General features: G+C 35.1%; 2 protein-coding genes across 2 annotated transcripts; one reads left to right on the top strand and one right to left on the bottom strand.

Annotated features, from left to right (window-relative positions):
• The first annotated feature begins 3,649 nt into the window (after nt 1-3,649).
• LOC126774450 (general transcriptional corepressor trfA-like) lies at nt 3,650-10,544 on the top strand. Its single transcript, XM_050495995.1, has 7 exons — nt 3,650-3,772; nt 4,139-4,357; nt 5,102-5,219; nt 5,491-8,428; nt 8,655-8,923; nt 9,108-9,312; nt 9,908-10,544. Exons 2-7 carry the CDS (start codon nt 4,147-4,149, stop codon nt 9,974-9,976), a joined length of 3,810 nt encoding a protein of 1,269 aa, XP_050351952.1. The 5' UTR covers nt 3,650-3,772; nt 4,139-4,146; the 3' UTR covers nt 9,977-10,544.
• A 1,378-nt stretch (nt 10,545-11,922) lies between these two features.
• On the bottom strand, nt 11,923-26,128 carry LOC126774466 (drebrin-like protein B). The gene is made up of 9 exons (XM_050496019.1): nt 25,963-26,128; nt 20,938-21,109; nt 20,263-20,500; nt 16,174-16,271; nt 15,361-15,440; nt 15,069-15,209; nt 14,100-14,746; nt 13,443-13,541; nt 11,923-13,069 (listed from the first exon to the last, which is right to left on the bottom strand). Exons 1-9 carry the CDS (start codon nt 26,043-26,045, stop codon nt 12,918-12,920), a joined length of 1,710 nt encoding a protein of 569 aa, XP_050351976.1. The 5' UTR covers nt 26,046-26,128; the 3' UTR covers nt 11,923-12,917.
• Nucleotides 26,129-26,467: the final 339 nt, after the last annotated feature.

The raw sequence follows: 26,467 nt of genomic DNA, 5'->3' as shown, positions 1-26,467 counted from the left end.
TTAGAAATTCTCAGTAATCAGCTCGAAGTTTAAAAATTGGCTATGTCTATGTATGAGTATACATTTTGTGCCCCAGAATGCCTATAAAGCCTTTTGTCTTACACCTGAACTGAATTTGTCGTTCTATCGGATTACGAGAGTGGGGGAATAGGGTTGAATCTATGTTTGTCTATGAACGTATAAATTATGATATCTCCTGAGCAGTAGGCTAGTCTCTTTTAAGAATGTCTGTCGTGGCTACATCATTCTGGAAGACGTGATCATCTAATAAACAATCATTCGGTTTTACCTTTGCAAGTGATATGATATATTACTTTCCATTTCATAATTATATAAAAATACGACATTATTACATCAACTATGAATTAAAATACCTTATCTACGAGGAGATATTTATAGACTTCATCGATCTTATTATTATTGTTTGCGTTACTTCGGAAACAGTATAGCCTTGCGCATTTACCTACAATTAACCAAGGAATAGAAAATAATACGTTTTATACATATATCCGTGCGAGGCGTATTTTATAACTTACTAATATTAGGTCCTTACATATGAAATTGGCGTTTTGTACGGGAGGAATATAAAGGAATAAAAACATTGGGGGCGAGAATCAATAAACTTTTTGAAGGCGGTTTAGATTGCTGCATCGGAGATGAATTTTTTTTCTTGTACGAAGTTGTCCAAATTCCGGAAAAAATGGTAATCTGTTGGAGAAAGGTCCGGGGAGTACGGTGTATACGGATGTCGCAGACATTCCAATTGTAGCTAACGTAGTGGTTGTTTGTTGTGCAGTGTGTGGTCTTTCGTTGTCGTGAAGCGGCAGTGGCCTAGAGCGATTGACCAATCTCGGTTGTTTAGCAGCTAGTTCTTTCTTCATGGTTTGCAGTTGCTGACAATAGATATCTGCCGTAATCGTTTGGCCAGATTTTAGAAAGCTGTAGTAAACGACACTGGCGCTAATCCACCAAACACGCACAAGTAACTTTTTCTGAGTCAATTTTCGTTTAGGGCAGGATTTGGCTGGGTCTCCAGAGTTCAGCCAATGCGACAAGCGCTTCCGATTATCGTACAGTATCCACTTTTCATCACAAGTAATTATTCGATTTAAAATCCCTTCATTATTGTGTCGGTTGAGCAAAGTAACACAGCAGTCGACGCGTGTTTGCAAGTTCGATTCATTCAATTCATGAAGTACCCATCGTTCAAATTTTTTTAATTTCCCGTTTTGCTTCAAGTGGATAAATACCGTTTTATCACTTACCCCTAAGCCTGCAGCTATCTCTGAAGTGCTTTGTGATGGATACGCTTCCACAATAGCCTTTAATTCTTCATTTTCCACTTTGGTCTCCGGCCGTCCACGGGGTTGGTTCTGAAGGTCGAAATTTCCAGAAAGAAAACGTTGAAAACAAAAACGTAGCGTGCTTTCCTTTGGCGACACCAGCGCCGTACACATCATTAATCCTTCCAGCTGTTTCTGAGCACTGGTGCCACGGTAGGACTCGTACTCGTAAATATACCGATATTTCAAGTTTTCCATTGTGCGGTAATAAGCGACGCCAAAGAAAAAATAATGAGGAAAAAACAAATGAATGACTGTTTTCAAAACTCAAATGTACCAGCTAAATGAATTTACAAATTTGAATTTGGAATTCTTAACCAAAGAGGAGATATTTCAAATCAAAGTGACGAGAAATCGCTAATTTCATATGTAAGGATCTAATACTATTTTACTGATTTTCCTTAAAAGATTTTTACAGAAGAGAGTCAGCAAATCTATGACATGAAATAAAATACTATTAAACAGTATAAAATTTTGACTTTTGCTAGTGACGATAGTAGCCTGAACAACTCTTTATATTGAGGTCTAAAAAAAAGTACAGTGTCGTCACTGGCACGAGCCTCAATGCACCTATGTCCATTGTATATTTGTACCTATATTTAAATAGTTGAATGTTGTACTACATAAAGAGGCACTTACTCCGTTAATTCGATCCGATTAATTGTAAATAATTGTATTTTTGATTTGAACTAGTTAATTTATTTCAATCGCTTTTACAAAATGGTTATGTAGTTATTTAAATAACGTATAAATACAAAGAATTGGCAGAAAAGTGATGATGCTGGAAGAAATTTCAGACTACAGTTACAGACTTTACCGCAAGTTATCTATTTGTACACATACTAATATTTAAGTAAATAAACGTCTGACGTGTAATTTAAATATTTATATAATGTCTTCATAAGCGTTCCCTATGTCCTTAACTAAATTTCATGACATTTAACTTGTAAAACAAACAGTAACGCTTATTCGCTGTAGTTCAATCTATTTGACATTCATCGATTTTAATGTAATACATGTGTAGGAAAAAATACGTAATTGAACATTCAAAACATATAAGTATATGTTTTATTATAAATGTAAATCGAGATTCAATTAATTTGTAAAATAATTAATTCACTATAGATTTAAATAAATACATGGTATTTTATTAGAAGTGCACCCTTCTGTAGGCGCGTTGCGCAGGCTTATCGAAGGGGCTATATATACGGGGTGCATGTCAGTCACCTCCACGTGGTGCACCCTGGGCAACGGGGTCGACCAGCGATCCGATGTTTTTTCCGGAATGTTTGTTTGTTGACGCGGCGGAAGTGTCACGGGACACTACTTCTCTGTTCAGCAGAGTGGACAAGCGAGCGGCTTTGTGGCAAGTAGGAGGACTCCGGGGTCCTTTTGGGCCGCCGGAGAGAGAGAGAGAGGAGGAGTTGGTCTCCGGGGTCCTTTCACGCTGCCGGAGACAGGATGAGGTAATAGTAGGAGGAGGGAGAGGTGGGTTCGCCCAGTTTCGGTGTTGATGCTGGGTGGACGGACTTCGGTCACCGCCTTCTCAAACTCGTTTCCCCATCCAAGCGTCAGCCTGTGGTGGGACCGAGGGCCTTGCCTTCACCGGCCGGACCAAGAGGAGACAACCTCAATAAAAAACAATCGGTGGGTCGCTCACCCAAAGCGACGGCCGCAGGCGGGGTCACGGTGGTGGGGTTATATATATTTGGGGCTTTGAGTCACCAACATGCTAATGTTAATCGTTGAAAGTACAAATATTTTAAGTATTGTGGAAATTAAAGAGGATACTAATTATTGAAATATATGTGAATACTAACAGTATATAGAAATAATATAAGTGAATTTTAACTTTAATATATTATATAAATATTTGGCATCATTTTCAAGAAAACACACAACTCAAAGCAATATCCATAGATAGGAAGTAATATCCATAGATAATACATATAAGTAATATCTTAAAATTTTAGCCATAAATCATAATTGCTCGGTACCTTTTAAGCTATTTTTTTATCTGCTATAAATAATAGTTAATATTATTTTATTACAATATTCTTTACACAGAAAATAGTCAATATCATCAGCATAATTGGCATTTAATTTCAAATATAAATAACTAACATCTTAATTATTAATTCCCTTTTTTTTCTTTTTATTATTATAAATAATGTTATCGTACCACTTATTATGATGAGAATTCAAGAACGTTAAACGAAACGTTTTAATATTAAAATTTAAACTTGACGACGAAACCGTTAACTATAATGTCAATCTAATGTCAGTTTTTACGTTTTAAACTTTGTTTTACTTTTAAAATAAGTTTTGCTTATGATAGAGATGTTCAATGTAGCTTATTATTATTGAGAAATAAAGTTATTTTTTTAATGTAGGTTAGTGAAAGTGAGGATATTACATTGTTACTATTTGTAAGTACCTTGTTTATAATATACCTTTTTATATTATATAAGATATAACATATAACATTCATATTTTTTTGCTGATTAAAAAACGGTTTCTGCTTTTTATAATTCAATAAACGTATTTTCTTTCAAATAGTATTATAAGAAAATAAAACTTCTAAAACGATTTCTGGTGTACCAACTTGAACGTGCGAAGCCTTTTTATTATAATTTATTAGATAAGTATTTCTGGTTGTGTCTACATAACCGGGAATATGATTCTGGAAGTTTTCCGAGATGTTTCGTTAATTAAAAAGAGAAATAATATATAACTATTTCTCTTCGTCAAAACTGCAATAAGTTATACGAAACTTGAATATATAAATTTTTCAGGAACTAAAATGTCTAGCTCAAGAAAAATATCACCAGCTCACTCTCAAGATGTTAACTCATCTCACACCCGCACGCCACGTCGTAGCCGAAGTGTGTGTTCTGCCAAATCTAACACATCATTACGTCTGACTGCTCTTATATCAGACTCCTTCAAATTGACACCCATTGCAAACAGACAATCTGTGCTAAATGATGACACAGATATTGAAATCCCTGGCCGTAAGTTCTTAAATATTGTAAGAATACTTTCGGGCAATTTAATAGAAGCAGGAATACTAACAATTTTTTGCAATATGTAATTTCACTAGGAGGTACGGCTTTGTGCAAGTTCATCTGAGTAGGTACCACCAGATATTCTACCGTCAAATAGCAATACTTAGTATTTTTGTGTTCAGACTTGAAGGATGAGTGAGCCATTGTAACTAGAGGCACATATGAACGTCTTCGTTCCCAAGTTTGGTGGAGCATTGGCGATTTAAAGTATGGTTAATACTTCTTCGCCAATGTCTATTGGTGGTGGAGACCACTTAGCATCAGGTGGCCCATTTGTCCTCTTACCTACAACATAAAAAGAAATATATACATATATATTCTCGACAACAACAACAACTTTATGTATATTCACAGACCTTTCATTAAAGTTGTAATAGCAACAATCATTGTATAAACACTTGAAGTAAAGGTATACTTATAACACAAATTTAAATGCTTCTTTATAAGGCAAAGTAGTTGTTTTTTAAAGAAAGATAGATATTTTTAACTTTGCTTGTTAATACATTTCTTATATTTAAAAAAACTTTATGACAAGAATTAAAACACAATACAGATTATATAAATGATACAATATGTGTCCATTATAATTTTTTTGTACAGGCATGACCCTCCTGATTTTAACTGTTACTAATTATAAATTCAGAAACAAAAAAAATAAAAATAATAATAATAGCATTAAATTAATTTTAGGAAAAAGTTGGTGGAGAAAACTGGGTGAGAATTCCAGAGATGTAATGGATGTTTTAGAAAATAGAGACATTCCAGAGTTTAATAATGTAGAAGATGAATTTGATGTTGAAATTTTGAGGTAAATGAATGTTTATATTATTTGTTCATATACATATAATTTGTCAATGTTTGTAGAAAGTGAACTTGTGTGATTGCCATCGGAAACTCTTGAGATAATTGAGTCAGTACTATGTCCATTTAGTTCTTACTATGTTGTACTTATTTAATATATATGTGAAAGATTTCACAATAATTGTCCTTCGGTATAAGCGTTATATTAATTAACTTAGTGCTATATTTATTAAACTAATGTACAGAACACAAGTTGTAATTTATTCATTTTATTTCAGCCAAGAAAAGAAGAATTACTCTATAGATTTACCAGAGAGTAGTGATGGGGAATCTATAAATAGTATTGTTATTCCACAGAGAAAACTTTTTACACAAAAAGAAAATCAAGCTCAAAAAAAATTTAGGAATATCATTGACAATAGAGAAACATTAGCAAAGCTCCAAAGAAGCCACATTGATGAAGACAAAGAAATTAAAATTGCTAAAAAGAATCTATTTAATCAGGCTCCTAGACTAAGAACAAAGCCTGCCTTTCCTGCTGCCTTACTGAATATATCATCAAAAACAGTTAATAAAACTAAAGAAATGCCAACAGCAGAGGTAAAAGGGCAAGTTCGAAACCTTTTTGGCAATCGACCTGGTGTCAAACGAAAGAATATGTTCGCTGACTTCATTGTATCCGAAAGCGAAGATGAAATTCCTGACATACAACCAAAAGTGTTTGGATTTCAAAAGAGCATGGGACAAAATCGCCGTGAAAGTTCTGCCTCGCATGGGATAGCTCATTCTTTAACAACAAGTATTGATCTTGAAATGGATGACTGGAATCTGCTTCCATCCTCGACTATGGTAGAAAATCAGCTCGAAGAAGCTGGTACAACACCAGTAAAGCGAGCAAAATTAAGCAAATTGTCTGAGGCAAAGGAGTCAGAAACTACAAATACCAATAGTACAGCAAATAAACAGTCAAACAAGTCAATAAATTCAAAGAATACTTCAAAATCTAAATTGAAAGAAGGTAATAAAAATTTGAATTTAACGTCGGAAATGAATAATGAATATAAAGAAGAGAATAATCAATCCATCAATAATTCAAATAACTACAGACTCACAAGGAATAGAAGCAAATCAATAAGAGAAAGCTCTTCCAATGAAAAGGACCATTCAAAAGTTACGAATAAATCAAAAAAATCACTAAAATCTATCAAAAGTATTTCAGATAAACGCTTAGTTCAAGAAGATCATAAGAGTCAGCATGATATTGAAAATAAAATGGAAACAAATTTAATAGACAATGAAATACAAAATCTATCAACCGAACATGTTCTTGATGCAGATGAGGAAGATTTTACGTTAGAGTATGAAAATGATGATGAACAAGTAAACTCAACCAATATGAACAAATTAGATAACATTAATGAAAAAGAAACTTACAATCAATTAATTGAGGGGGATAATTGTGGTAAAAATACAAATGCTCTAGAACATGAGATAGAAAAAACAGTATTAAGTAAAACTGGTGATAAGAAAGAAAAAAATGAAAAAAGCAAGACACAAAATGATAGAGATGAACAAGACGATGTCAACAATCTTATTGAAGAACAAGTGCAGCCCAATAAGCAACAAAATCAAAGTTTAATGAATAATTCGGGCAAAAATGAAAATGAGAGAAGAAATTATAATACAAATCAATCTCAAGATATAGTAAAACTTAAAAAACATACATTAACTGATGTCCAAAATAATTCTCGTGAATGTGAAACCATTAATATAAATGGTGATAATCTTCAAAAAGCTAAAAGTTATTCTAACAAAATTGTAGATATAGCTAGTAGTACAGAAATTGAAATAAAAGGTGAAGGACAAAACAAAATTAAACATATCTGTGATATGAACAAAACAAATAAAATTAACTTTGATAGTAATGAACAAAATGAAAAAGAGGTAGAGTCTAATCAAACTCTTTTCGATGAGCAAAATAATAGTGATCAATCTGAACCTGAGGAATCCAGAGGGGCCGAGGAAGAGGTATATCAATCTCTTAACGATGAGCCCAATGAAAGCAATGGATCTAACCATGAAGAATCCATAGCAGCAGAAGAAGAGAAAGAGATTAATGAAAGTCTTAACAATGAGCAAAATTATAGCGATGAAGTTGAAGATGAAGAGGTAGAGACTAATCAAACTCTCAATGATGAGCAAAGTGATAACGATGAAGCTGAAGAAGCTGATGAAGAGGTAGAGACTAATCAAACTCTCAATGATGAGCAAAGTGATAACGATGAAGCTGAAGAAGCTGATGAAGAGGTAGAGACTAATCAAACTCTCAATGATGAGCAAAGTGATAATGATGAAGCTGAAGATGAAGTTGGTGAAAGTGATAGCGAAGTTAATCAAAATGAAACTGAAGAAATTGAAGAAATGGAAATTCATGAAGAAGAAAATGAAAGCGAAACAGATGATCAAAACGTAACTGAAAACCAAGAAGTAAGTGACGAAGAAGATGACGATCAACAAAATAAAAGTAATATATCTCAGAGTGAAAACATACAAGAGGAAGAGTTAATGGAGTCAGAACAAGAACAAAGTGACGTTGATGATAACGAAGTAGCTGAAGATGAAATTATTCCTGATGAATCAGATGATCACGACACAAGAGGACGGCATACAAAAAAAAACGAGACGATTGTCAAATCACCCGAAGCAATCTTACACGACAAAATAAGTGAAATGGAATCTTTCACAGCCAAAGGTCACAATACAAGTATTAGAAAAACAAAAAGTATAATCAAAAATATAAACATAAGGCCGAGTCTAGCTCCAGTTAGGGAGAGTACGGGTTTAACTGAAGATACCAAAGATTCAAGTGCGGAAGGCTCGGGTTGGGATTCACATAGAACCACGCGCAAAACAATTCGACTGACTATGGGAAAAGATTTTACGCTCAGAAAATCATTACGAGCTTTAGTTATGGAAAAATCAGCTAAACGGAACACTGAATTCAATGATGTTTTAGCAGACAACACGAAAATACCTCAAGCCAATTCGACAGAACTGCCTGAGTTTGATTCCTATCAGGAGACAGAGCCCATGCACGTTGATGAGACACTCGAGGAACCTTCAGACCACGAAGTATCAGCGCAGACGAGACGGACCACCTTAGAATTGTATTTACAAAAAATAAAACAAGAAAACATGGAAAAAAAACGTAAAATGGTATGTTTTGATACAATGATATTGATAATTACAGTTACCATAATATAGTTAAACATTTTATTAAAACTCAAATAACAACTACTAATATTAATTAATCTACTATTATTAATTAGTCTCAGTAAAATTTTAAATAATTATCTAACTTTATTTTTGTATCATAATGTGTTACTTTAACTGACTGTAAATAGTCATCTGTGCTAAATAAAAATATAAAAATTATTTACAGGAAGAAGAAGTCAGAGCTTCTATTAAAGCTCCACCAAGAAACACATTCTATTCGTTCAAAATGCCTCTGATACCAGTTAAACGGATTAAAGTAGCCCATAATAAGCCAAAACCAAAACAAACAAAATCCTCACTGATTCCATTAAACATGTTACCACCAGAAGTATTAGAAGATATGAAATATAAACCACCAAAAAGATTCCAACCAAGCAATGCATCATGGATAACAAAAAGATTATATAAATTTATAGAAAATAAATTGGAACCAAAGTAAGTACTTATAGTATTTTTATAATTCGTATTTCTTAGAAATAATATAATAGAATTTAAAACAACTGCTTATTACTTTATATGGTAATGAATAAATTTTATAAAAAAAAATTTTAACTGTTACTTGGAAACATTTTTACTTATGATCATAATTTTTTTTTCATTTTACTTAAAATAATTTCAGATACGACTACAAAGCTCGTGTTCGCGCTGAGCGCTTTATGGAATTGTTGTACGCGTTTACACGCGAGGCGCGACAAGTCAGAGGTCCGAGCGAGCAAGCCGTGGACACGCTGAAGAAAGAGATGGCGCGCCTCGACATTATTAAAACGCACTTTGAATTTTATAACTTCTTCAATGATTTCATGCCGAGAGAAATACGTATAAAGGTAAGCCTACTGTATATTTTTGCTGAAATGCCAGCCAGCCATGGTGTTCACAATTGATGAACAATAGTTGACTATTTTAAACAGCTGTTTCTAAAGCATGAATTTTTTAATCCAAAAATATGCTAATAAATAATTTAATAACATAATGGCTCTTATAACCTTATGACAATTGTTTGTATTTGTTGACTGCCTCGTTAGTCTAGTGGCTAGATGTAAGACCGCAGACCCGGAGGTCCTGGGTTCAAATCCCAGGTCGGGCTAATATAAAGTTATTGGGCTTTTTTTGTCGAAAATTCTTAGTCCCGGGGTCTGGAAGTTGGAAATGTGTACACTCCCGTGCCTCGGAAACCACGTAAAGCCGTTCCGAATTCTTTCCGAACGTGTCGGATGGCCGTCCCATCGGATTATGAGAGTTAGGGCATAGAGTGCTCCTGTGTTTGTGCACACACTTGTGCACTATAATATGTCCTGCGTATTTGGCTAATCTCTCTTGAGATTGGCCACCGTGACCGTAATCGGTCTGGAGGACGTTGATATGGTCCTACCGGACCTACTGGATTACAAACCAATAAAATAATGCATAATCATGTTCCAGGTTGTTCCCGATTTGGTTAACAAAATATCCTTACCGAAGAATGGAATCTTCTCTGACATAATGCAATAGATATTTGTTACTTTAACTATATTATTTACTTTAATATTTAAAAACACCAGGCTAAGTTTTAATTTAAACCTTAAAATGTGAGAAAAAAAATTAGCATATCCAAAACAATATATTTATTATTTATAGAAATAATGAATATACTTAAATAAAACAATTAATTAATTAATTTAATGTGTAATTGTAAAATATTGTTATAAAATGTACCTGGAAAGGTTTTAGTGAAGTAAAATTCAATGATTATCTAGGACTTGTTTATTCGAAAATAGGATACGAATGTACACCCTATACAATACAACGGAGCACCATACACATACATACATCGTAATTACATAGGTACATATTGTGGGATTATTACAAGATTTATACATCCTTTATCATATGGCTTCCTTGTCAGATTATTAAAAAAATCAATATATCATAATTATTTTAATGTGACAATAACAAATTTTAATAATAATAATAATTACTAAAATGTCACAATCAAATTAAACATTAAAACACTTCATTTCTCATTCAAACTTACTGTCTAGAAGCGCCATGTTAGACCTCACGAAAATTAAAGCATAAATTTCTTAATATCTTATTATGAATAATAATAATAATATTGCATATAAAAATCATAAAAGATAATTGTAAAAAAAATAAGTATTGAATACATTGAATCAATTACATTTTTAAACTTGTTTTCTTTCTAAAGTTATGTTTGTCACAATCATAAAATACTTTGTCAGCTATTTTTAAAACACAATAGATTTAGGCACTTGGCTTAAATGTATCAGATAATTCATTCAATCATTAACTATTTCTCAAAGCGAAGCTTAGTAAATAACTTGAATTGCATCTACATTGATAGATATAAAATTACTTGATTATAGCAAATCTTATACAAAATATTTTCTAGGCAATGACCCAAAAATCTGTAAGAAAAATAAACATATTTACATATTGAGAGAAATTTAATTATTGTTTCAAAAGCTAAATGTATCATGTGATAATAAAATTCTACTTGTAAAGCTATGTGTTTTTTGAAATGACCATATTAATAATCTTATTATAAAGATACCCAAAATGGATAGACTATTTGCGGATCTATGTAAGTATTAAACAATTATATTAATAAATTGCACTACATTTTATAGTAACGAGTTAAACGACAAAAACGTATCAACATTCATTCTGTTCCATATTCTGAAGTAATTTATTTTAAATCTATTAAAATATTTTCATTAGTTATAGTAAATGCACAAAAATGTGTAGTCTTTAAATATTGAATTTTGTGACAAGTTACTTTTGTAGCAATATATTGTTAATGAAAACAAATAAATTTCAATCATATCTTGAAATTAATGTGAATTTCATTTCTATATTTTGTGACTGAACCATATAAAAACTTACAAAATACTACCCTAATGACAATAACAGGGATTAATATCGCCAATTATATTATACGATTAAATACATTTTCATACAAAATTGTACAAAATTGGGTAAAAATGACTTTGGCACTACTAAGACACAATTTCGAGGGTAATAAGTTAGTTGCCTAAATATGTATAAGTATGAACAATAAGTTAATAATATATTTTCAATAAAATCATTTTATGTATAAATTTAACGAAAGATAATTTTGATAAATGATTGAATAGGCAATGAATTTATATGATTACTGGAATTAACTATTAATTTGACTAAAGCTGAGATTAAAGACAAGCTTTTTTTATAATTCAACATATTAATCTAATATTCAATTAATAACTATTAACGGCAGTAAATATGATAAATAAAATTAATCAAAACTATATTTAAACTTATAGTTTGTAAACTTACAAGAAGTAGCCACAAATTAGAGAAATATTTTTGACCAAAAACAATATTATTATTTTTTTTTTCAAAATAAAACACATATAAATCAAAATTGAGTTTTGTAGGATTCTATTCTAAATTTAGTTGAATAAATAATACTTTTAAATGATTAAATAAAATTGTCATTCAATAATTTTATATAAGAAAAACTCATTAAAATAAGAAACAGTACCTTTGATAAAATTAAGCTTATAGTTTTTATAATATTTATATTTTAATAAAGCATGTTACAAAATTTTTTTCTCTAACATGAAGAAGACTCAAAAACAATCAGTATAAACATTAATTAATACTTAAATGTATAAATTAATAAAAAAATGCATATAAGAATGACTAACATTAATATAGTAAGTTTATAAATGCAATAATAAGCATAGGACAATAAACGAACGATAATCCAAAAGAGATCAATTATTATAATTAAATAAAAACGTCTATTATAAAATGATTGTTCGTAGCTAATGTAAGCATAAAGCAATACAATTTCGACGAAGACGGTCTGTCCTTAGGCCGAATATCTTTCAAACATTCGTAACATAATAATCGATAAAAAAAACTCCTTATTGTTTAATTAATAATAACGAAAAACCAGTCACATTTTTGTCGTTTCACGTGACAAAAAAAAATGTATGTGATCTTTATTTGTTCGATTTTATCTTATATATTAACAGCGGAATTTAATGAATCGATTTTACTCGATCAACTATTGAACTAAACGAATCAAATCTGCGATCTAATAACTGCCATTAAATAAGCTATTTCAATCGTCTGAACAGATTTTCAATCAAAAACCTTTCGACTTTGATCCTGTGATTAAAATGCGCGCCTCGCGTCTACCATTTTAATTTATTTTTATAAGTGAGTTGAACAAATTGGCCACCTGGTGACGAACATCGGAATCAAAAATAATATATCCTAGGTGACTGGCGATACTCACTCAAATATAAAAACAAGAATATAGAGTATTTGACGGTAGAATATCTAATGTTACCCCCTCAGGCGGATGCACGTAGCCTCTGTTCATTAATTGTCGGTGTCGAGGTGAAAGGATCTCGATTGAAGTGTGGACGCGGCTCTGTTAGCGCGGATGGCAGGGCAGCAGCTCAACGTAGTTGGCGGGGAACAGGCCGAACACCCCGTGCGGGCCGAGCCCCTGCCACCAGCCCGCGTCGATCTGCTCGATGTGGGTGATGATGTCACCCGGGTCGAACGTTATCTCGGATTCGTCCGCTGGAAACATTATTATATCGTAGCAAATTGTTCAAATCACGTTGTAAGTGTGTATGACACTGAAATCCTGCCAAACCATTAGACCTATCTGATGAAATTTTATGTGTGCTTGAGTGGGTCCATGAATGGTTCATGCCGGGTAGGTAACATTGGGATCGATTCATTTAAAAAATAATAATATTATTATTCTAAATCCTTATATCACTCATACGAAGTCTGGATGGGCAGATAATATAAATATAAAATGAAATAACCCACAGCTGGATAAGGGGTTGAAGCTTATTCCAATATTTTGCTGCAGTGCAGGCTGCTTGTCACATGTAGAACAGTTAAAAAATATTGATTAGAACTATATTTATATAATCTGTGTTACCTGCTTGATAGTCGTAGAGGGCACGCGCGGTGAGTCCGGGGTCGTCATCCAAATCCTCATATATGGTGCTCTCTTCCTCCATGCCCTCTGGAGAGACATCTGAAAATGAAAATTCTTGTTTTAGAAATTTATCCAGCTTTAAATATTATACTGTTTTTATATGAAATTTTTTTTTTTTTTGAAAAACAACTTTATTATTATAATTTTTTTATTAAAAAACCATCATATTAGATCAGAAACAAAATTTGAACGATAATAACTGCTATAGTGTAAAACTGTGATGCAGTTATTAACGCCCGCCAACAAATCGACAAATCTCTAGTTTGTAAAACATTTGAGTTGCACAAAAAAAATACACGATAGAATTCGATTAAAAGATTACAAAATTACAACATTTTAAACAAATTTAACGAATGACAACATTTAAGATTAAGACAAAACATTATGTGAATAAAAATTCTCATATTACTGATCGTGAAAATTTTCATATTATATATGATTGAAAGAGTTTTATTTAAATAATACAAATTCCTTTAATTTTTATCTTAATTATATTATATTTTAAAAAACAAAATATATCTCAGAAACAGGATTCTCTCAATTATTGTTAATAACAGATAAAAAATGACAAGCAAGCTTATCGAATATTCATCTCACCGTCTAGCGTTGTAGTTCCGTTCTCCTTCTTGTAGTTGACATTCTCGATGACCGTATTCTGTCGACTGAGCTCCCTCTCGTCCGCGTTCTTGCTGTACGGCGACCGCTTTATCGTACTAAACTTATTATCGCTATCGTCGTCATCGTTCTCATTGGAACTCGAATACGACGCGTCGAACATGTCGTTTTCTAGAATATTCTGTTTAATCATCGGCTCGCTCTGCTTCAGACCGGTATCCTTGCAGTTCTCTTGGTACTCCGAGTAGCCGATAGCGCTGAACGAACCGGCCTCGTTCTCCGTACTCGGGCTCAGATCCGCGGGATCAATGATTGGCTCGTATTGTATCTGGGACGGGCTCTCGAGGCTCATTTTTATTTTGTCTATATTTTTAAGCGGGCTCGTTTTAAGTTGATCCTGGGGCTCCTCCGCGAGGAGAGCCTGGATCGTTTCTTCTTCGGTCATCGGGACTGCGTTGTTGGCAGCCGCGATGGGTATCGACGTAGGAACTACGGGATTAGTGGTCACGGATGCCGGGGGCGATTTGGGATGACTCGGCGAAGCTGGCTGGGATGTGTTTTGCGAGAACGTGTTTATTCGTTGCGCTATAACCGAACTGCGCACCGGTTTCTCTGGTATCGAATTGGATCTACAAAAGTGTAAAAAGAGGCAATAAGGGCAGGCATGTCAAAAGTTACACCGAAATCTATTTATACGAGAATATAAACATCAATAACCTAAAAGAACTTAATTATTTTTCAGTGTAGTAAATGTAACATAAATATCGATATTACTTTATTTATTTAATCAAGGAAGACAACGTTATAACATGTACAAAAATATTTATCACATTAAGAAAACATCATATACCAATTAAGTCTTCACAAATAATTAAATCAAAATACATAACAGAATTATAACAAACGTATCGTAAATGACTTAAGTTCAGAAAAAGTTCGGTGCCCCCTGACCTGGCGGTGATCTGCCCCTGCGCGAGGTTCTGCTGGAACAGCTTCCGCGCGGCGGCGGTGGAGGCGCCGATGAGCTGGCGCGCCTCGGCCGAGCGCTGGCGCCGCAGCGCCTCGCTCGCGCTCAGCGCGCCCCCGCCCGCCCTGCCGCACCCACACGTTAACACTTGGCACCACGGCCCCTGGCCGAGGTTATCTACCGAGTGGCAGCAAACTCGGCAAGTTCGGGAAAGATATACGAATCGATTAACCTTAGCTTACATTGAGCTTAATATTACAAATAATTTCAAATTACTTTTGTTGTTCAGCGGTCGCTCTCTTAGCCGCCTCCAACGCGTCCCTTCTTTTGACGTCTTCTTCAGATTTCTTCTTTTCCTGTAAAAATATTTAATATAACTATTACATTTATACTATATCGATGTTATATAATTATAAATTAAGAACAGTATGGACTTTTTACATAACAGAGCTCATCGATATTTATTTATTGATTAATATTTATAAAATTTTCATTAAAGGCAGAACAATAAAAAGTATTATTTTTGCGGTACAGCACACACACACACACAGAGCCTGCACAAAGGTCAACAGTAAATAATAAATATATAATCTTTATTGACATACAAAGTTACAGAGCATAATGAAGTCCCTGATTTCTGAGCTAGGCTCAAAGACCTGTATTACAGAAATCAGTGTCCTCTCTCATATTTTAGTGACATATCGTTCTATGTAAATAAATGATAAATAATTATTTCTTACTGTATACTAGAGTGGAGTGTGTAGGTATGTGTGTGTTTTCATGTGTGTATGGGTGTGTGTGTATATTTGTAATTTGTTTCACAAAATATTATAGCAGTTACAGTTCAGTTTGTTCATAATCTAGTCCTAGTAGCCAATTTTTAATAATTACTTTAGCTTCACGATAACACAAGGGGTGTATATTTTTTATTTTATTTATTTTTCTATACAAATAAACTGCTTTAAAATCATGTTTGGCTGAAGCTGTTCGACATATAACAGGTGGACATACGTTTTTAATGACACGTTGTTTACTGTATTCGTCGGCACAGCAATTAAATGATAATAATATTAATGTATTGATACCGACCTCTTCCCTTCTCTTTCTTTCAGCTTCAACTCGTTTCTTCTCCTCTTGTTCTTCTTTTAACCAGAATTGGTCCCTTTCTTTGGAATTTATTTCTTGAACTGTAATGAAAGACATGGAATAAGAATTTTATAAAACATATTTTTAAATATTTTATTATTTCTTCGTAAAAATTTACTAATATTATTATTAATGCGATAGTGTTTGTTTTTCAACCAATCGTTATGAAATTTTGCATAAACTTTGTCAGGGGTGAAGAACAAGATATAGGGTACCAAACTTCCCCCCTCACCGTCACACGACCGAAAACTTGTATTAAACTTTATATTTAAAAAAAATCTTAATGAGACTTAGATATATAAGACGACATATAAATATTAGGCCGATATCTAAATATTAGGTCCTTACATATGAAATTAGCGTTTTGTCGTACTGACCACTTTGATCTGAAATATCTCCTCTTTGGTTAAGAATTCCAAATTCAAGTTTATAAATTAATTTAGCTGGTACATTTGAGTTTTGAAAACAGCCATTTATTTGTTTTTTCCTTATTATTTTTTTCTTTGGCGTCGCTTATTACCGCACAATGGAAAACATGAAATATCGGTATATTTACGAGTACGAGTTCTACCGTGGCACCAGTGCTGCAGAAACAGCTCGAAGGATTAATGATGTGTACGGCGCTGGTGTCGCCAAAGGAAAGCACGGTACGTTTTTGGTTTCAACGTTTTCGTTCTGGAAATTTCGACCTTCAGAACCAACCCCGTGGACGGCCGGAGACCAAAGTGGAAAATGAAGAATTAAAGGCTATTGTGGAAGCGTATCCATCACAAAACACTTCAGAGATAGCTGCAGGCTTAGGGGTAAGTGATAAAACTGTATTTATTCACTTGAAGCAAAACGGGAAATTAAAAAAATTTGAACGATGGGTACTTCATGAATTGAATGAATCGAACTTGCAAACACGCGTCGACTGCTGTGTTACTTTGCTCAACCGACACAATAATTAAGGGATTTTAAATCGAATCATTACTTGTGATGAAAAGTGGATACTGTACGATAATCGGAAGCGCTCGTTGCAATGGCTGAACTCTGGAGACACAGCCAAATCCTGCCCTAAACGAAATTTGACTCAAAAAAAGTTACTTGTGAGTGATTGGTGGACTAGCGCCGGTGTCGTTCACTACAGCTTTCTAAAATCTGGCCAGACGATTACGGCAGATATCTATTATCAGCAACTGCAAGCCATAAAGGAAGAACTAGCTGCTAAACAACTGCACAACAAACAACCACTAAGTTAGATGAGCTACAATTGGAATGTCTACGACGTCCACCCTACTCCCCGGACCTTGTTCCAAGAGATTACCATTTTTCCGGAATTTGGACAACTTCTTACAAGGAAAAAAATTCAATTCCGATGCGGCATTCCAAACCGCCTTCAAGGAGTTTATTGATTCTCGCAACTATGGTCTTTTTAGTAAAGGGATCAATGAACTACCTATGAGATGGCAAAAGTGCATAGATAACAACGGTGCATACTTTGATTATTTAAATATATTTTACAAAAAAAATGACTATATTCCTCCCGTACAAAACGCCAATTTTATATGTAAGGACCTAATATATATATTGAGTGAAATATATATGAATATTGGTAGGGGAATGAAATATGTCTCCCGAAAGATTTGTTTTAATTTTTTATTATGTAAGTAGGCGGACGAGCAAATGGGCCACCTGATGGTAAGTAGCCATCACCGCCCATAGACATTGGCGAGGTAAGAAATAATAACTGAGATGTTATGTCCCTTGTGCCTATAGTTACACTGGCTCACTCACCTTTCAAACCGGAACGCAACAATACTAAGTAAATCTGCTTAGCGGTAGAATATCTGATGAGTAGGTGGTACCTACCCAGACGGGTCTGCACAAAGCCCAACCACCAGGTATTGTACGATACAAGTTTGTATATTTAAGACACATAAATAATCATAATTAACGCATTAAAGACGCACTAACATCTTGACAAATCGTGAAAAAACATGTAATTATTAAAAACATAAAAATCCATATAAATTTATAACTGAAGGTACATTAACCTTACATTTTAATTGTCAACAATAGAATAATTATCACATAAGCCTACCTCGACGCAGACTTTTTTTTCTCTTTTTAATTTCCTCAGCCACTTTCCTCGACAGTATAACCTCGTAACGTTGAGATGACAACACGTTTGTCATTTCAATGTGTGTGATATGTCGGTGAAGCCACAGTCAACCGTGTCTCGGCCACAAATGTTGATGGATTGGAGAAATGTTATATGTTCTCGATTAGCACACAATGCATCAACATTTGTGTGGTCATAGCATTGTTATTCCGGGAATGGTAAACAATAGGAATCGATATTGTTAACTAATCATATTTTACTTTGAAATAGGTTTATTTCTGTACGGCGATATAACGACACATTCATATTTTCCTATTGTTTTTTTATATAAAATAATTTTGTTTATATTTTCTTTTCATTGTTTATTAATAATGTTTATTATGAATACCAATATGGTGAAGTGATGTTTATTATACGATTAAAAATATATTTTTAAATTCTTTTATCGGTAATATTGAATAGTTGTGTGCTCACTACGTGCGATCGGAAACGGAAGTGACTTTATTTGTTACATGTCAACTGCTCTACTCAACAACATGAAATTTTACATACATTTTCTCAGAGGTACAGAAAATGACAGAGGGTACTACTTGCCTCCGTCTCCCTCACGCACGTGCGTAGCCGCGGTATTTTGTTTATAATCTCGTCTTCGAAGGTAAAGAAAATATTGTGAGAATAGTTGTTTGCATGCAATTGTAGAAGTATATACAAATATATCCGCTGTTTAAGTGAACGTGGAATAGTTTTGTGGAAAAATCTCAGATACGAGACGTTTTCGAGGCAAGAGTGTTGTGACAGCAGTTGGACATTCAAAAGCATTGTTTCTTTGTCTTTTTTTTTATTTATTAGATTACTAGTTTTCGCTCGCGGTTTCGCCCACGTGGCAGACGGTGAGGAGGGGTCTTTCAGGCGATAAGTATAGGAAAGTAGCCTATTTCCTTCCTTGAGTTTAATTCCAATTTAATTAAAATTGCTTCAGTGATTTAGCCGTAAAAGCTTAACAGACAGACAATTTTGCTTTTAAAATAATAATACCGACTGCCTCGGTATTATTATTTTACGGCTAGATATAGGGCTACAGACTCCGAATTCTTGGGTTTAAACTCCAGGACAGGCCAAAAAAAGCTATTGGGTTTTTCTTAACATTTTGGAACAAACTGAAAGTACATAAAACCGTTCGTTCTGCGATTGACTTCCCGGTCGTACCGGAACTGTCGTTCCATCGGGATGGGACTCAGAGAATAGAGAGTGCACCTGTGTTTGCGTACACACTTGTGCACTATAATATATCTTGTGCAGTTGGCTAATCTCTCTTGAGTTTGGCCGCAGTGGCCGAAATCGGTCTGGACATTTTCATCATAACCGATTCCAATGGCAGGAGTTATAATAAATAAACAACTTTGACCTTGAAATGACGTCACGTCATTGGTCGAGATCTAAAACAATCTAATGGCGCTAAAAAACAGCGTTTTGAAATCAGCGAAGTTTTTATCGTAACTTTGGAATAAAATAAGTAAAATGTAATAGTAATTATAAATAAATTGCATGGAATATTTAAACCTAAGGTTTTTTATCTTTAACCTTCCCGCCAATACAGTATGTACATAGATGGATTACTGGTGGTATAGCTTTGTGCAAGCTCGTCTGGGTAGGTACCACCCATTCATCAGATATTCTACCGCAAAACAGCAGTACTTGGTACTGTTGTGTTGCGGTTTGAAGGGTGAGTGAGCCAATGTAACTACAGGCACAAGGGACATAACATCTTAGTTCCCAAGGTTGGTAGCGCATTGGTGATGTAAGCGATGGTTAACATTTTTTTACAATGCCAATGTCTAGGGCGCTGGTGACCACTTACCATCAGGTGGCCCATATGCTCATCCGCTTTCCTATTCTATAAAAATAAAAATAAAAGATTTTCGTCTCACCTGGATTAACTTTATGGTAGGCCGTGCCCACAGGCCCGCTCGGTGGTAGTTCCTCATGTCTGCTGGACTTGAAATTAAACGCCGATCCAGCTTTGGCCACCTTCTCTAAAATGATTCTTTCTTCTAGATCATCCTCGGTCCTTGCGTGCATTGTCATATGGAAACCAGTAAAGAACTGAGCTATATGTTTGATGTGATTCGCGCATGTACCTTTACGGACTGTAGGTGCACCTTCCCCCTGTGAAATGATTATCCAATGTAAAAATAACTCGAGATAGATGTTAAACTTTATTCTTTCTTTAAATAAATAAAATTTTATCTCGACCCTTATATTACTTTATTATATGCCTAATTATAATTATTAATCCTTATTTACTACTTTAGTGTATATAAATATATTTTTATACTATAAAATTATATTCATATGCTTAATTAGTCTTTATAATTTAATTCTTACATGATGGGGTAAGAAAACATCGTAAGGAAACCTTCATGTATCACTGACCAGAATCAGAACAGTATGAGGGAATTCTCCTCATGACTTTTGCCCAGGAGTATGGAATTTACATGCCTTTACTAAATAATATTTATCAATTATATGCAGTACTTGTGGTGTAGAACATGACATATTAAGTTATACAAAAACATCTTAGAATTCTTATCTTATCTACTTGCCTGCCAGTTGATAAGAACATATTTAGATATAGTGCCGTCGGGAAGGTCGACTTTTAAAAATGCATATTGTATTTTCCCACTGTTAAAGTCATCGATGAGTTCTGTAAGGCCTCCGTCACCTTTGCTGACAAATTTAAGATCATTTGACATTCCATCATAGCCAAATAATGCCCTGAAATAAAAAAATATTAACATTAAAAATCAATTAATGATGACAAATGCTTAGACAGTATATGTCATCATGGATTAAGATACAGCCTATTCATTCCAAGAATGAATAAAGATAAAAAAAGCTTGTAGTATGTGTTTACTTCTTTGTACATAATCAAAATAAAAAAAATCAACAGCCAATCGTTGTCCACTGCTGAACATAGGCCTCTCCCAAGGTGCGCCAAAGCTCCCTGTCCTCCGCCTTCCGCATCCAGTTGGTGCCCGCCACCTTCTTAAGGTCGTCGGTCCACCTGGCTGGAGGGCGCCCTACGCTGCGCTTGCCGATTCGCGGTCTCCACTCTAGGACTCGTCTGCTCCAACGGCCATCGGTCCTACGACATACGTGACCAGCCCACTGCCACTTCAGCCTGCTAATTTTGCAAGCTATGTCGGTGACTCCGGTTCTTTTCCGGATAATCTCATTTCTGATCTTATCCTTCAAAGATACTCCGAGCATAGCTCGCTCCATAGCACGCTGAGCGACTTTGAATTTGTGGACTAGTCCCGCAGTTAGTGTCCACGTTTCGGCACCGTATGTCATGGCAGGTAAGACGCATTGGTTGAAGACTTTCGTCTTCAAACATTGCGGTATAGACGACTTGAGGACTTGACGAAGGTTGCCAAATGCTGCCCATCCCAAGCGAATTCTTCGATCGGCTTCCTTCTCGAAGTTGTTCCTACCGACTTGTATTATCTGTCCTAGGTAGGTATATTCACTAACAACTTCGAGAGGTTTCCCCTCGACGTATATCGGTCCCGGCACGACATGCCTATTGAACATGACCTTGGTCTTGTCCAAGTTCATACCGAGACCGACACACCGGGAAGACTCGCCTAGGCTACGCAGCATTTCGGTGAGTTGTTCCAGCGACTCTGCTATGATGACGATATCGTCGGCAAATCGAAGGTGTGAGATGTACTCGCCGTTTACATTGACTCCATACCTAGTCCAATCCAGCGTTTTGAAAACGTCTTCCAACGCGTTGGTGAACAGTTTCGGGGATATTACATCCCCCTGTCTCACCCCTCTGCGCAGTTGGATCGCCTTCGTCTTACAGTCCTGGATGTGGACAGTCATTGTAGCGGCGTTGTACAGACATCTCAGTACCTCGATATATCTCCAATCGATATGACATCTCTGCAATGAGTCGAGCACTGCCCAGGTTTCGATGGAGTCGAAGGCTTTCTCGTAGTCCACAAATGCCATACACAGCGGCTGATTGTACTCTTCGGTCTTCTGCACAATCTGCCGAACAGTATGGATGTGGTCCACGGTGCTGTAGCCTGATCGAAAGCCGGCTTGCTCTGGGGGCTGGAACTCGTCAAGTCGTCTGGCGAGACGGTTCGTGACGACTCTTGAGAACAGCTTATACACGTGACTCAGGAGGGAGATTGGTCTGTAGTTTTTCAAGAGGGTTTTATCACCTTTCTTGAAAAACAGTACCACCTCACTCCCGCTCCACGTTTCCGGGGTCTTGCCATGTTGGATGACGGAATTAAAGAGGCTTGCTAGCTCTTTCAGGACCGGAGTCCCGCCTGCCTTAAGCAACTCTGTTGTGATTCCGTCATCTCCCGGAGCTTTGTTGTTTTTAAGCTGTTCTAGAGCCTCCCTAATCTCTCCTTGGTCAACGACCGGGAGCTCCTCGGAGTAATGGCGCATAAGAGGGGCGCGCTGGTCATCAATACTGATTCCCACGGGTTTATCCGATCTTGAAGAGAACAACTGCCCATAAAACCTCTCTACTTCTCCGATAATCTCAGGCCTAGAGGTAACGACCCCACCATTTTCAGTTTTAAGTTTTGTCAGACGCGGCCTCCCAAACTTGCGAGCGAACACTTTCGATCCCCGATTTTGCTCAATCGCAGCCTTGATGGCACGGGTATTGGAGCGTCGGAGATCGCGTCGCGTCAGCGTTTTTATTGTTCGGTTTAAGGCCTTATCTGACAAAAACGATGGTAGTTCTCGTCGTTTTCTCATGAGCTCGAGTGTCTCAGCAGAGAGTTTTGGTGCGTTGTCTCTTCTCTGTGGCGGAAAACACTTGCGGGATGTGTTTTGCAGTATTTTGACCAGCGTGTCGGTTCTCTCATCAATGCTGCTTATGGTTTCCAACGCGGTGAATTGATTTTGAAGTTCCATTTGGAACTTTTCGGAGCCTTGAGCAGCTTGGAGCATGGTAGGTCGGAGAGTAGACCTCATCATTCTCGATCTTTCGGCTTTTAAGTTGATATTTAGAGTGCCTCGAACCAAGCGGTGATCACTTCCGGTATTAAACTTGTTGATCACTGAAACATCTCTAAATATGTGCCTTTTATTCGAAATGATAAAGTCTATCTCGTTCCTTGTCACGTTATCAGGGCTTCGCCAGGTCCACCTCCTCTGAGGCTTTTTTTGAAAGAGAATTCATCAAAAAAAGCCCCTGCGCTTCGAGAAAGTTTACCAGCATTTGCCCCCTGTGATTTCTGCAGCCCAAGCCGTAAGGTCCGACTTTCGATTCACCGCTATCTTGTACTCCCACTTTAGCATTAAAGTCTCCCATAACAACATTGTAGTGGGCCCTCGAGGTGTCGTTGAGGGCCTTTGCGATGTCCTCGTACATCGCTTCGACCACATCATCAGAGTATGTCGAAGTTGGCGCATATACCTGTACAACCTTCAGGGAGTACCTGTCGGAAAGTTTTAGGACAAGGTACGCTACCCGGTTCGACACACTACTGATTTCCACAATGCTGCTAATGAGATCCTTTTTGACTAGAAAACCGACACCACCCTGGGAGAGGTTATCACCTTCGCGGAAGTAGAGTAAGTTACCGGACTCTAGAGTTATCGTGTCCTCCCCCTGTCTTCGGACTTCAGATAACCCCAGTATATGCCAGTTTATATGACTTAACTCTACTTCTAATTCGGCGAGGTGATGGTCCAGCCTCATCGAGCGTCCATTATACGTTGCCATTTTCAGTCGTTTTATACGGTAGCCTGCCGTGAACCGGTGATTCTTAGCACCCCCTGCCCTGCCGATACCGCGACCGCTACCTTGGTCGGGCCTAGCGGGCTTGCCGGTAACTGGGGGCCTTTTTTTGGGCGCATCTGCCATTAAGGGAGGGGTTTGCCCATACTCGCCGCGCTGGGCAGGCGTGTTGGCGAGCGCAGTAGGGGGTAAGATGTTTATGGGAGGGGGGACGCTGCTGCCCATCCCCCCTTTTCCCCGTCCCTCAGTCGCCTCTTACGACACCCACGGGATGAGATTGGGGGAGTACTATTCTAAGCCGGTACTCCACGGCGCCATAATTTGTACATAATATAAAATCAGAATTAAAAAAAAAGCTCAGATTCACATGTTCCATGTGATTTTCTAATAGCTCTACTATATTAATCAGCTTATTGACAATAATTCAACACTATTCCACCTAACTACTTATAATCACTTTAATTTTATTTCCAAAGTTCCAATTGGAACTTTGCAGATTCAATTCTCCATGTTGTCGGGAATCTATAATGTATATCAAAGATTATTTAGGATTTAGACCCATTCAAAGTCAAAATTGTGGTCTTTACTCATCTTGTGGCTGGAATCGGCTTTCATATTATGGCTACTACATCCATATGTACTAAACATAAAGCCATCTTTGTCACAGCAAATGCTGGACCATTTCAAATAAAACATCAAGTCATTCAAAAATTAAATAATTATAATCATTTTTTCATTATGATCCATCAGAGGTCAAAAATTTAAGACGGTGTCAATTTGCGGACATTGTGTTAAGTTTGTTTGAGTTTGAGTGCATTATTGCAGACCCGATTATGATACCGATGAATATAGAGGAATTTCAGCGCATGACATATATGAATAAAACCATAGATTTGTAACAATCATTAGGTATAATGTTACCATATTGAATAAACATTTTGACATGAATAAGAAACCATGAAGGAAACAAGCTTTTCATAAAATAAATAACATTTACATTAAAATATGTAACTTTATATGTATGTACAGTTTCGATGAAACTTCTTACATAATAATAAAATTGGTATTATTGGGGTTAAAAAAAAACTCTACTGAATTTAAAATAGCTCATAGAGGTGACATCATTTTATTTGTTTTAGAAATATTTAAAACAACATATTACAAAAACAAATTATAATCTTCATTCCGATATTTAAATAAAGAATATATATAATAATATATTTTGTAATTCTTAACATAGTAGCAAACAATTATATTAAGAAAATCTTCTGATACAATTAATATATTTTTAAAATTTGAGTATTTCATAAAGATATCAGTAATATTAAAATAATTTTATAACAAATATATAATTATTTAAAGTTATATATAATATCAAATAATTAATATATTTTATCAGTTTGCTTTATTTATAGCATCTTGCCCATTTTTATGATACTTTATAATTTTTTTCTGTATCATGCTAATTAATAAACATGTATATTTAAAATTGTCTATTAAATAAATTAAAAATAATCCATGTCTATTATGAAAAATTGTATACAATTTGTTATGTGATAACAAATATATACATTTTTTAATTATTATTGAAATCTCTATTAATAATAATATTTAATATTCATAAAATAAACAACTAAAGATAACTCGATATCTCACAAGGCATGAGATACGCGTGACCAATAAGAACAAATGTATTGGTAGTAAGTAGAAAGTTAGCTGTTGTATAAATATTGTATGATAGATAATTATTAATTATGCCACGTAATAACATTACATCCGTAAAATTTATTATGGGATGTTTATTTAATTTCACTAACAAGTAGGTCGGCAAATGTTAGATTGTTCTTACCAATTCGTCTCTGTTTTCTCATCCAAAACATCTTTCCACGCAGCAATGAGGTCTTGTTTATGTTTTTCTAAATTTATAGCCATTTTTCATACTTTGCAATAATCTTCAAAAGCACTAAACGGCGGAATTCCCAAGAAAATGTAAAACGCCGATGGACAGACTGACTCACAACAATCCTTTCCACAGATAATATTTGTAAAGTTCATTCAACTGTCAACGGATCATACTTCAAAATAAAATATTGTAATCATCTTCCACAGATAACAAAAATAAATAAATAATATGCATGCTTGGAATTATTATAAAGAAACGAAAAAATTTGTATTTATAAAATTTTGTATTTTGTTGTATTTAAATATTTTCTTAACATAGGTATTCTTAAACATAATAGACTATTAATTTATTTTGATTAATATGCGCCTGTTAATATATTTACCGTATTACATTATAGACAAGTTTTTGCTTTTATTCTTTTACTTATTCATCTAAATACATTTAATTTATG

Source organism: Nymphalis io, chromosome 16 (assembly GCF_905147045.1).
Source record: "Nymphalis io chromosome 16, ilAglIoxx1.1, whole genome shotgun sequence".
In the NCBI taxonomy this organism is placed as follows: Eukaryota; Metazoa; Arthropoda; class Insecta; order Lepidoptera; family Nymphalidae; genus Nymphalis; species Nymphalis io.
Note: the sequence above shows the minus strand (reverse complement) of the source record. Positions and strands in the feature narration are given on the sequence as shown.